Consider the following 12,046-nt stretch of genomic DNA (forward strand, 5'->3'; position numbering starts at 1 on the left):
GGAATCAGACTCGCCAGATGAATCACACTCACCAGAGGAATCATACTCGCCAGAGGAATTACAATCGTCAGAGGAATCATACTCGCCAGAGGAATCACACTCGACAGAGGAATCACACTCGCCAGAGGAATCATACTCGCTAGAGGAATCACACTCGCCAGAGGAATCACACTCGACAGAGGAATCACACTCGCCAGAGGAATCATAATCGCCAGAGGAATCACACTCGCTAGAGGCATTACATTTTTTTCTCTATTCTCTATGTAGAAACATTCATTAACTTTATTTTTTTTTTCCAAAAATTCAGTATAGTTGGTTCAAAAAAAATCTATAAAATTTCATATTGTGAGAAAGAAGTTGATGAGGAGTAATATATGCGGAACAGAGGAATGACTTTACCAGGGGAATCACGGGGAGCAACGAGATACCTTTCGCCAGAGGAATCACACTCGCCAGAGGAATCATACTCGCCAGAGGAATCACACTCGTCAGAGGAATCACACTCGTCAGAGGAATCATACTCGCTAGAGGAATCACACTCGTCAGATGAATCATACTCGCTAGAGGAATCACACTCGCCAGAGGAATCACACTCGCCAGAGTAATCACACTCGCCAGAGGAATTATATTTTTTTCTCTATTCTCTATGTAGAAACATTCATTAAACTTTTTTTTTTTTTTCCAAAAATTCAGTATAGTTGGTTCAAAAAAATCTATAAAATTTCATATTGTAAGAAAGAAGTTGATGAGGAGTAATATATGCGGAACAGAGGAATGACTTTATCAGGGGAATCACGGGGAGCAGCGAGATAGCTTGCGGCAGAGGAATCATACTCGCCAGAGGAATAATACTTAATCACAGGAATAGGCCCCATCAGCAGAATGGATACATCAGAGGAACCACCTTTGTCAGAGGAATCTTATTCGCCAGAGGAATCACCTTTGTCAGAGAATGAGCTCCTTCTCCATTACGATTTTCACCAAGAGCAGCAGATAAAATTAGAAGAAAGAAGTCTGAGCATTGTAGAGAAAAAATAATAATGAAAGAATCAGGAGAAATGAGGAGACGTAAAGAGAGAGAAATAATAAAATGAGCTGTAATAAATGGTGTCAGATGCCTTTTTTGCTTGAAAAGGGGAAGAATTAAATGAACATTAATTAGTGCACATGGAACACATCGCACGCAAATCGAAAAAAAAATTGTAAGGCTGAAGAAAGAGGCGGGAATGTGCGTTGCGTTTTTGCACTGATTCACTGCGTTTTTTTGCCAAAACTATCCTGGCTTTATATAATAAATAGATTCAAGGTACTATTTTAGGACATGCACTTGAGTTGATATAACATATGTTTTTGATATGGATTCAATTATGTTCAATTGTTTTTCTAATATTAAATTCCTTATATATGTTGTTGGCTGCTAAATGCTTTGGCTTTCACGTTAAATCCCTGTTGGGTCTATTGCTTAGTCATTCATTCATTGTTCATATAAAAGTAATGGCAAAATTTGGTTTATTTTTATTTTCATTTTTATTTTAAAGAAAGGTTTCATCGGTGAACAAAAATGTATACAATACCTAATAAGACTATGCCTAAACTAGGTCTATTTTATTATTGATATTTTTTGTGATTTATTTAAGCTATTTTTTTTTGTGAGTCAAAAGGGAATATTATAACTTAACCAATACCATTGTTTACATCAAAAGGTAAAACATCATGAGAAAGAACAGGATAAAAACCAGATAAGGCATGAGAAGCTAATTTGTCTGCCATTTCATTTCCTTCACGTTTTGTCCAGCTGAATTCCACATGCTCCAAAGAATCAACCAACGCCCGAATCTCACAAATTGTATCTCCAAGGTAGGAAAGGTCTGTTTCATTTCTGGTAATACTCCAGTACAGTTCCTGATTATCCGTCTCCACCACAACGTCTGTCGCTTCTTTCTCCACACAAAGCCGCAAACCTTCGAGAATCGCTAAAGCCTCTCCCTCTAAGCTCGTATAAGCTCCTCTCCACGCTCCATACCTGCATCCCTGAACCGACCCTTCTCCATCCATTAAGATACTGCCCACGCCAATCCCAAAATTTGGAGCAACAGCCGCGTCACATGCCACCTTGAGCTGTCCAGGTCTAGAACAGAAAATGCGAGTCGGCATTGAAAATTTGGGGTTCTCACAAACAGTTTTCGGCCAAGTTCCACGATGAGCAATCGTCAGACACTCCTTATGATCCGTCTCCTTACCTTGAAAAACAAGAAGGTTTCGAGTATACCAAACGGCCCAAGCAATAGAAGCAAAAGTAGCGTGGATTTCTTTATGGGGCACCGATCTAATGCGTTCAAACCATGCCTGGATCGGGCAGATTTCAGCTTCTAGAATCGGAGGGAGAAGAAGAGGGGAAACAGCCCACAAAACCTTCATCCACACACAATCACGAAGGGCGTGCTCCATCGTTTCAATACCATTACCACATCGACGACACATCGGATCCAGATCTATAGATTTTTTCCGCAATGCAGTATTTGTTGGGAGTGCCTCAGCAAGACATTTCCACATAAACATTTTGACCTTTGGAATCACTTCTAAACTCCAAATCCACTTCCATAGATCCTTAAACTGATCCGAAGTAGAAGGATCGGCCCTTCTCCTTCGTAAGCTCGCCAACCAGTAACCCGACTTAACAGTATACATATTCAGCTTACCATGGAGCCAAAAGGGAAGGTCCGGTCCATCCATCCTCCCATGCAGTTGTGAGAGAATCTTCCAACCATCCCTTGAGTCGACCATAGCCAACACTTTTTTCCCGTCCCATGTCGTTGTATCTTCCTCAAACAGATCATTCACTCTCATTCCCCACTTACATCCAGCATCCTAGCCACACTATACTTGCCACTACCATCCGGAATCCATGCATCAACTCCCAATCTAATCCTCAATCCGTCACCCACTTTCCACGCAACCCCTTCCGCCAATAATTCACGTCCCACAAGTAGGCTTTTCCATGCAAAAGATGGCTTATGAGCTGACGAGCCATTTAATAAAATCCTCCAAACTTGTTTAGCAAGCATCGCTTGATTAAACAACACTAAATCTCGAAATCCCATTCCACCTTCACTTTTTGCCAGACATAACTTCTTCCAACTTTTCCAGTGAATCCGCCGTTCTTCATCCTTTTGACCCCAGAAAAAGTTCGCTGCCACACTGTTGAGACGATTGCAAATCTATTCGGGTAGTGCGAAACAGCTCATAAGGTAGGTCGGAATCGATTGAAGAACTGCCTTTATAAGCACAGTTTTTCCAGCCCTCGATAAGAATTTTCTTTTCCAATCCTTAGATTTCTTCCTCGTTCTGTCCACCAACATCTGGAAAATCTCAGTTTTCGATCTCCCCACAATACTCGGAATCCCAAGATAATTGGACCTACAACCCGTAAGCCCCACTCCCATCTGAATAGCCAAAGCTTCTTGTTTAGCCGTGGCCACACCTCCGCTAAAAGAGATGGTGGACTTATCCAGATTAACTTTTTGTCCCGACACCTCTTCATACTCTCTGAGAACTTCCTTCACCACATTAATCTCCTGTTGGTTTGCCCTCCCGAAGATAATAAAATCGTCAGCAAAGAGGAGATGGCTCACTCTTGGAGCCGTTCGGCATAATCTAGCCCCATGCACCAAGCCCCTCGTTTCCGCTTGTCTTAGAAGCCCAGAGAGAGCCTCCGCGCACATGAGGAAGAGAAAAATGGGATAAAGGATCGCCTTATCGTAAACCCCGGGACGACACAAATGAGTCACCTGGAAAACCATTCACCAACACTCGAAAGGCCACAGATGAGACACATCTCATAATCAAATCAACAAAATTAGAATGAAAACCCAAGTGAGAAAGCATAGATTCCAAAAAACACCACTCCACTCTATCATATGCCTTGGCCATATCCAGTTTATAAGCAAACACTCCATGATCTTTGGCTTTATTGATCTTCATCATATGAAAGATCTCAAAAGCCAAAATGGCATTATCAGTGATATGCCGACCAGGAACAAACGCAGACTGACTCTCATGAATAATGGAAGGAAGACACCTCTTAAGCCTATTCGTAATAGTTTTCGAAACAATTTTATAAATAACATTACACAAACTAATAGGGCGGAAATCAGAAGGAAGAGTGCATTTTTTTCTTTTTTGGGATAAGGCAAATAAAAGTATCGTTCAAAGACCTGGGTGTAGCACCATTATTGAGAATATCGAGCAAAATTGGGACAACTTCAAAACGAGCCGACGACCAACAAGAATTATAGAAAACAACAGACATACCATCAGGCCCAGGGGCCTTGAGAGGATGAATTTGTTTCAATGCTTGGACAATTTCCTCCTGAGTATAGGAGGCGGTGAGCTCTCTGTTCATCTCCTCTGTAACAACAGGTTCAATGGATTGAAGCACCACATCTGGGTTATGAGGGGATTCCAACGTAAAAAGCTCCTGAAAGTATGATCTAAACACCTCATCCATCTCCTCATTCTTTCTAGTAACTCTACCATCCACCATCTTAATCTCTCTAATATGGTTTCGGCTCCTTCTTCCCTCGGCTACCTTGTGGAAATAGCTAGTATTCCTATCCCCTTCCGCCATCCAGTCAGTTCTGGATCTTTGTTTCCACATCACATCTTCACGTTGCAATAATTCATCAAGTTCATTCTCAAGAGCCCGCTGGTCATCTTTCGTCGAAGCCTCCAACGATGGTTTTTGTAATTCTGCTAATTCCTTTCTAATCTCGCTGCATCGTTTTTTAACACGACCAAAGCTCCTCGATTCCCATAATTTCAGTTCCCTTCCCATCATCTGTATCTTCAAGGAAACATCATCTGCCAAAAGAGCTGCCCCACCCGTTTGCCAAAGTTCCTTACAGAACTCCCCACACCGCTCATCTCGTAACCACATGGCCTCAAACCTAAAAGGTTTAGGCCGATTTTGTACATCTGACGGAGGTCGATCTAAAACCAAGTTCAACGGACAGTGATCACTCGATTTTCTTAAAAGATGAGATACTTCATATCCCGGAGGGTTTCTGTTCCTTAGGGTGTCTAGGGTTTCTGGTCCTCCGTTGAGAGTCGGCGTCCAGGTCTCACTGTTTGTGTCGGCGGTGTTTCTGCCTCTTCTGTGTCTCTTTGTCTTCTCTCTCCCCGTGGTTTTCTTTTGTTTCTTTGCGGGGCTTGTTTCCGATTGAGTTGTGTGGTTGTTTGGTTTTTGTTTTCTCAGTTTTTTCTCTTTTGTGGTGTGCAGGTCATGGAACGAGGCGAGCCGTATTCGGGTTATGATGGGATTCCGAGTATTGAAGCACCAACTGATCGTGAGACGGCGGTAGTGGAAATTGTGGGACTGGATGATGGAGCATCTAAACAAAAAACAAATTCTCCCCAGAGTTTGGTTGGCAAACTTATATCTCCGCGTCCCCCGAATGCCTTTCATCTGTTGGAGATCATGCGAAAATCTTGGAAGACAAAGTATGAGTTCCAGGCGAGGGAGTGGAAGAAGAATCTATTCCTATTCACCTTCATGAATGAAGAAGACAGAGAATGGGTGCTACGACGGCAACCGTGGCACTTCGATGGATATTTGTTCGCGATAGCTTGCTTAGATGGATCAGTACAACCCTCCAATATACAAATAAATAAGGGCAGTTTTTGGGTGAGGATCTATGACTTGCCGATGAAGTGTATGAGACGTGAGGTTCTCAATCACCTTGCAAAACAAATTGGGGGGGGTGGAGGAGATTGATATGGATGCGAACTATGAAGGTTGTTTTGCCAGAATTAAAGTTAGTTTGGATATAACAATACCTCTTTTAAGAGGGTTGACTATCGTTGTGGACGGACAGAAAATTTGGGCCCCGATCAAATACGAGAATCTGCCTATCTTCTGTTATCGATGCGGACTGATAGGCCATCATACTAGGTGGTGTGAGAAGGAGTCGGATGAGGATGTTAATGGCAAGCATTTTGAAGATCTGTTATATGGCCCAAAGCTTAAAGCTTCACCTCTTAAACGAATTCGATCTTCCCGGCAGCACATAAACCACCAAGAGACTAGTACCCATACCACATCCCTTATCCCTGAGATTAAACAGAAAATCCAAACCAATACATCTCACAACCCCATAAACCAAACTAAAAAACCCATCCCAGCTCAAATATCCCTTCATAACCATAGACAGAATGACCTAACCCACCCCAATAATACTGAAGGTTTCCCAGAAAAACCAGCCCCACATAAGACCCTCTCTACATCTACTGAACATACTCCCCCACCAGGAAAAATCTTTCCTGATGCCACAGCCGATCCACTAGGTGTACCCGCAACAAAAATTAGCCCAACAACCCATTGCTCTAATACTCTAGCTCCCTTCACTCCAACAGATGAACTCTTAAAGTCCCTACATATATCACCCTCAACCACGTCTGAACCTATACATTCCAGCCCAAGTCTGATTTTCACTAGCCCCCCTATGCCTACTCCACAAAAGAACCCTGTCACTACACATAAAAAGTGGACCCGACTTGCCCGAAAACCCAAAACCGATAAACCAGCTACAGAAACCCAGAAGATTATGGCCAATAAGCGCCATCTGAATGAAGGGAGATGTGAGGAGGCTCCAATGCAGGACGTGGTGTCTGATTTAGCTCAGAAAAAAATGAAAGGTGCAACTACAAATGGTTCTACTTCTTCTAATGCAACAACGGCGGAGATTGCCTCGACGCAATCCCGCCGAGCACAATGAGTTGCATTTTTTGGAATTGTCGGGGGCTTGGGAACCCGGCGACAATTCGTCAGTTGGTTTGGTTATCCAAACAAAAGCGGCCCGATTTAGTCTTCTTAATGGAAACTAAATTACTTTCTACTGAGTGGACGGAGGTTCTTAATAAAAGTGGTTTTAACAAGTGTTTTGCGAGAAACTGTGATATGGCAGCAGGTGGGAGAAAATGAGGGATTTGTCTGTTGTGGAATGATGATCTAAATGTTCGAATTAAGTCCTATTCCAGTAACCATATTCTTGCTGAGATTGATGACTCTTATCATGAAAAATGTGATTTTTGTGGCTTATATGGATGGAGTAGAGTGGAAGAACATTTTATGACGTGGAACCTGATGAGAAGTCTTCTGGATCAAGTGGCGGATAAGTGGATATGTAGAGGGGATTTTAATGAGATCATGTACCATTTTGAGAAGAGAGGGGGTGCTGTCAAAGCTGATAGTCGTTTATGTGACTTTCGAAAAGCGGCTGATGATTGCGGGTTAACGGATTTGGGTTTTAGCGGAGATCCATTCACTTGGACAAATAACCAACGGGGGGTGGATAATATTTTAGAGCGGCTTGATAGAGTTCTTGGTACCAACAATCAAAGTCTACATTCTGTTCAAATGAGAGTTCTAGCCCTTAGACCAAAGTGCAACCCTCATTTTAATTATGACACTTGTGACATCGAATACAAATATACACTAACTCTCTATGGGATCGACCATATACTTGCCATTACCAGAACCTAATAGTGGGTGGGTATAGGACAATTTTCAAATTCATTTGCCCAAAGTCTTGACGATGGGCTTCGGCAAATTGGCGTTGTTGCCGAAAAATCGGCATCCTAGTATCTTGGTACTCACTTTTGATTGTATGTTTCGACTTTTGCTTTGCATGTTTGTACCTAATCTTGCAGGAGAAAACAATGATTTGTGATTTTATCTTGAGATCTAAATGAATGCAAGACGTAGAAGAGCGAGAGTTAGGAGACGTCAAGGAAGAAAACCCGTAAGAGCTATGTTCGGCCCAAAGCTAGTCAGAATGGTAGCACCAGAAGAGAATGGAGGTACAAACCCACTCCAGGAGCAGACCTTGAGGGCAATGATATTCCCAAACAACATTAACCCGAGACTGTTGGGCATCACTTTACCCACAATCAATGAAAATAGGGAGTTGAAACACTCCTTCATACAGATCTTGTCAATGTTCGGTGATATGCCCAGAGAGGACCCTCAGAGATGCGCGAGACAGTTAGAGAAATTGAAGGTAAATAGAGTATATCCACTTGATCTCGTTTTCGTTCTATCTACAAGATGAAGCGAGGGAGTGGTTATACACTTTGCCGACATAGAGCGTCTCCACATAGCGGATGATGCAGTAAAAATTCTTGAAGAAGTACTTCCTCGCATCCAGGATCTAGAGCGCAAGGAAGAGGTTAAACATCATACGGATGAACATAGGAGAGACACTTTATGACTACTGTGGCAGATTCAAGCAAATATTGGCAAATGTCCGCAGCACCAGATCTCAGACTATGACATAATCCAATATTTTGTAAATAAGTTGAGGCCAAATGAGAGGCTTTTGGTGAATACGGCGTGTGGAAGATCGATACTTAATAAGTTGCCCAGTGAAGCATTCAACTTTTTGCTGAGATGGTGGAGGACTTCCGAGAGCATGGAAGCACTGTGACCAGAGGAAGCACACCTGATGTGCCCACAAACCTAAATAATAACTAGAGATGACAAAATGGGTGCGTCGGGCTGGGCTTTCTAATATTGACCGGGTCGGGCTGTCGGGTGGTCGGGCCAAACCCGCCCAATAATTTTTTTTCACTAAATTCTGTTTTTATTTTTTCAAAAAAATTAAAATAAATCCAAACAATGATAGTCTGAATCGCAATACACAATCAACTAAAAATACAACAATTAACTCAAAGCAATTTCATGGATTTTTCATGATCCTAATCTATCAATTACACACTACTGATAGTATGATACACAATGAGCATAGCACGAGGAACAAAATATACAATCAGACACACACAATGGCCAAATGGGTCCCATTCAGAGTTCTGTTCAACTCATTCTTCTATATTTATATATTCTTTCCATTCCAAAAATGAAAAGACCCACTTTTCGTGAGTAGAGATGTTACGGGAAAAAAAATTGAGAGAAGATGTAGAAAATTACTCTAATTACAATGGATAATTTAAAAATTAAAATAAATAAATAAATGATTGGGTGGGCTTTTTAGCCCCAAAGCCCGATCGGCCCGGCGGGTTAATTGGGCGGGCTTTTTAGGCCCGGGTTTTTTTAGGCCTCTATTTTATAGAGCCCAACCCAACCCTAAATATGGGCTGGCCCGGGCCGATTTTGCCAGCTCTAATAATAACAAAGTGGATGAACTTTGTGATGCAGTCAAGCAAAGGGTGGAGATGATGAAGTATACTATCAAGAAGCCCATAAAGGCATGCCAGTTGTGTTCGGAAGCCAATCACATGACGGATCAATGCCCGTCCATATTTGAAGAAGAGCAAGTCAATGCTTTTGGGATAATAGCAACAACAATGTAGAAAACTATTGACAGAAGCATCATTATGATCAGGATGGGCAAGGATACCACCAATCATAGAAGAATCACGAGAATCTATGGTACAGGGACAATCACTAGCTGGCCCCCAACCAACCTCCAAATCAGCAGCAGAATCAACAACCGCCGTATTCGGCAAAGCGCCCATATTGGAGGCCATTTTCAAAGTGATGCAAGAGACTCAGTGAAATATGTCCAAGATCTTGCAGGATAATGACAAGTTCAAGCTTGAGACTAGAAGGGGTCATTCATAACTTGAACACTCACATGGCCGATGTGCAACAAATTTACCTCCCCAGATCCAAGTGCTACCCAACGCTCATGTCAATGCAGTCAACCTCAGAAGCGAGGAGCTTCTGCCAAAGTAGTGCAAGTACCAAAGAAGGAGATTTTTCCCACGAATGTGGAAGACAAGGAACAAGAAGAGCATCAGAAGGAGGAGAAACCAGGAAGAGGGACGATGTGCCCAAGATGAAAGAAAAACCTAAGGTGGGTATCAAATCACCATTCCCAGGTCAGTTGGCCAAAAACAAATAAGCCAAAGAGATGAACGGTTTGCTCAAAATGTTCCAAAGAGTGGAGGTCAACATTTCATTACTCACAGTATTTGCAGTATAACATGAGTTTGCTCAAAATGTTCCAAATAGCGGATGTCAACATTCCATTACTTACAGTATTGCGCACTAGATGCGCTAAGTTTTTTAAGGAGATCTGCACCAACAAGGTTATGTACACTGTTCAACCTAAAGTGTATCTCTAGATTGCTCGCAAGAGAACGAGGTCAATCGTAGTGTGATAAGTTGCCCAAGTTGTATCCACAAAGAAAGCTTAACAGAGCTAGCAATTATGTGTTGCTCATGTAAAAATAATAAATCTTAAACATTCTATTCATAAGTTTAATGTCTGTTTCAAGAGAATAAGAAATAAATTCAAAACAATAAACAACAAGAGTTTAACGGATTAAAGAATTCTAGGGAGATGGGTCATCTTCTAAGGACATCGATGAGCAAGTGAAAAAAACTGCACAATTAATTAACTCACACAGATTCTCCTAACATAGAAATTCAAACCATAGATTTCACATTCAAGTTGGGATGTACGGTTATAAAATCATGTGAATTAACCAATTATTAGACTATATGTTTACGATTAAATCTAATTTCAATTCAACCATGGTCAAGCAACGAATTCTTCTCTCGATCTCACACAATTCAAACGCAATAAAGCAGTGATCAATTACTAAATTGAAAATAAACAATTGAATTGGACATGTGCATCAATAATTCACAAAACACATCAATGAAACCCAATCGAATCTCCAAACCCTAGATTATGATATTAGTTCATCATCATAGATTCATAGCAAAAATAAAACCAGGAGAAAAATAATCAATCAAAATAAAGTAAAGTAAGAGAACAAGTAATTCTTACAAAGTAAAGTGTAAATTTGTTTCCAATGCGTAGAGAAATTGAAATTAAATAATAAACTAAGGTTTTCCTATTGTTTTTGCTTCATAAGAGTGAAATGATAAAAGTTAAGAGTGAAAGAATAGCGTTTGAACTTCTAAAAACTACTCCCTTCGTCCCAACTTTTAGTATCCATATTTCATTTTTTGGTCGTTCCACATTTTGGTATCCATTTACATTTTTAGTAAAAGTACGTGGGACTCTTACTCCACTTTAATTATTTTAACATTCACATGAAAGGTGTGACCCTTATTCTACTCACAACACACTCAACCACTTTATTAAAACTCGTGTCACCCTCAAGTGGATACTAAAAGCTGGGATGGAGGGAGTACTTCTTAGGGCCAAAATCCAGTCACAATTAAGTTAGAAACCGTTCCAGTCAACCCGGTTGGCAGTGAGCCGCGGCTGACTGCATTTTTTGCCCATTTTTTCTTCAATTAGTTAGCCTGGTTGACTGTGAGACACGAGTCGCTACTTTTCTACACCTCATTTTACATCATTATGAGCTTACTTCAAGATCAATATTTTAACAAATCACACAACTTATGCAAGAAAATATGATTAAACTAACTAGAGAAACCTACACAAGCAATGACGAAATATACACTGATGATGCAAGATTTAAAATTGGAGAGCAGATGTCGACAATGCTAAAAATGAATATGCCAATCAAGTGCGAGGACCTAGGATGTTCTACATCCCATATATCATTGGGGACACTATAGTTGAGCAGGTCATATTGGATTTGGGGGCCTCTATGAATGTCATGCCTTTGACCATATATCAGGCACCAAGCCGCCCGCAGACGAAATCGGCGTTGGTGTCGGGGCCGACGCGGTGGAGATCTACCCTAGGGTTACCAAGGTTGTCATAAAGGGGAATGGAGTGATTGATGTTTCTAGGACTGATTTGGAGCTTGATTTGTGGCGATTTCGGCTCCCGACCTCGCTGCGGCCAGAGCTTGCCTAGGTGGCCTACAAGGACGGCGACCTAGCGATGACTGCGCAACAACGATTCGACAGGATGGCAAATTTGATGAATAATTGTGATAGATGGTGAATGTGAAAGTAAATTGAAAAAGATAGAGTTTAACTTTTTTATATAAATGTTAATATGGTAAGTGTGGTTGATTTTTATGTCTTTTTTATGTTGGTAGGTTTTTAATTTTACATTTTTGAAATCCACTTTTTTTT

The 12,046-nt window shown here is 41.2% G+C and overlaps 2 protein-coding genes across 2 annotated transcripts; both read right to left on the reverse strand.

The window, feature by feature from the left end:
• Positions 1–874: 874 nt before the first annotated feature.
• Positions 875–2,847, reverse strand: LOC130998206 (uncharacterized). Its single transcript, XM_057923636.1, has 2 exons — positions 1,686–2,847; positions 875–1,014 (listed from the first exon to the last, which is right to left on the reverse strand). Exons 1-2 carry the CDS (start codon positions 2,845–2,847, stop codon positions 875–877), a joined length of 1,302 nt encoding a protein of 433 aa, XP_057779619.1.
• Positions 2,848–3,218: 371 nt separating this feature from the next.
• LOC130998207 (uncharacterized) lies at positions 3,219–4,936 on the reverse strand. Its single transcript, XM_057923637.1, has 3 exons — positions 4,215–4,936; positions 3,922–4,087; positions 3,219–3,788 (listed from the first exon to the last, which is right to left on the reverse strand). Exons 1-3 carry the CDS (start codon positions 4,934–4,936, stop codon positions 3,219–3,221), a joined length of 1,458 nt encoding a protein of 485 aa, XP_057779620.1.
• Positions 4,937–12,046: the final 7,110 nt, after the last annotated feature.

Source organism: Salvia miltiorrhiza, chromosome 8 (assembly GCF_028751815.1).
Source record: "Salvia miltiorrhiza cultivar Shanhuang (shh) chromosome 8, IMPLAD_Smil_shh, whole genome shotgun sequence".
Lineage (NCBI taxonomy): Eukaryota > Viridiplantae > Streptophyta > Magnoliopsida > Lamiales > Lamiaceae > Salvia > Salvia miltiorrhiza.

Bases quoted from the DNA above. Each gene is read 5' to 3' on its own strand.
- LOC130998206 (XM_057923636.1), bottom strand. From the start codon at position 2,847: ATGAGAGTGAATGATCTGTTTGAGGAAGATACAACGACATGGGACGGG. The intron at 1,015-1,685 runs GTATTGGTTAAG...TACAATGCTCAG, and splicing joins ACCTTTTGATGTAAACAATG to ACTTCTTTCTTCTAATTTTA.
- LOC130998207 (XM_057923637.1), bottom strand. From the start codon at position 4,936: ATGTGGTTACGAGATGAGCGGTGTGGGGAGTTCTGTAAGGAACTTTGG. The intron at 4,088-4,214 runs GTCTTTGAACGA...TATTACGAATAG, and splicing joins AATAATGGTGCTACACCCAG to GCTTAAGAGGTGTCTTCCTT. The intron at 3,789-3,921 runs GCATATGATAGA...ATGGTTTTCCAG, and splicing joins ATAAACTGGATATGGCCAAG to GTGACTCATTTGTGTCGTCC.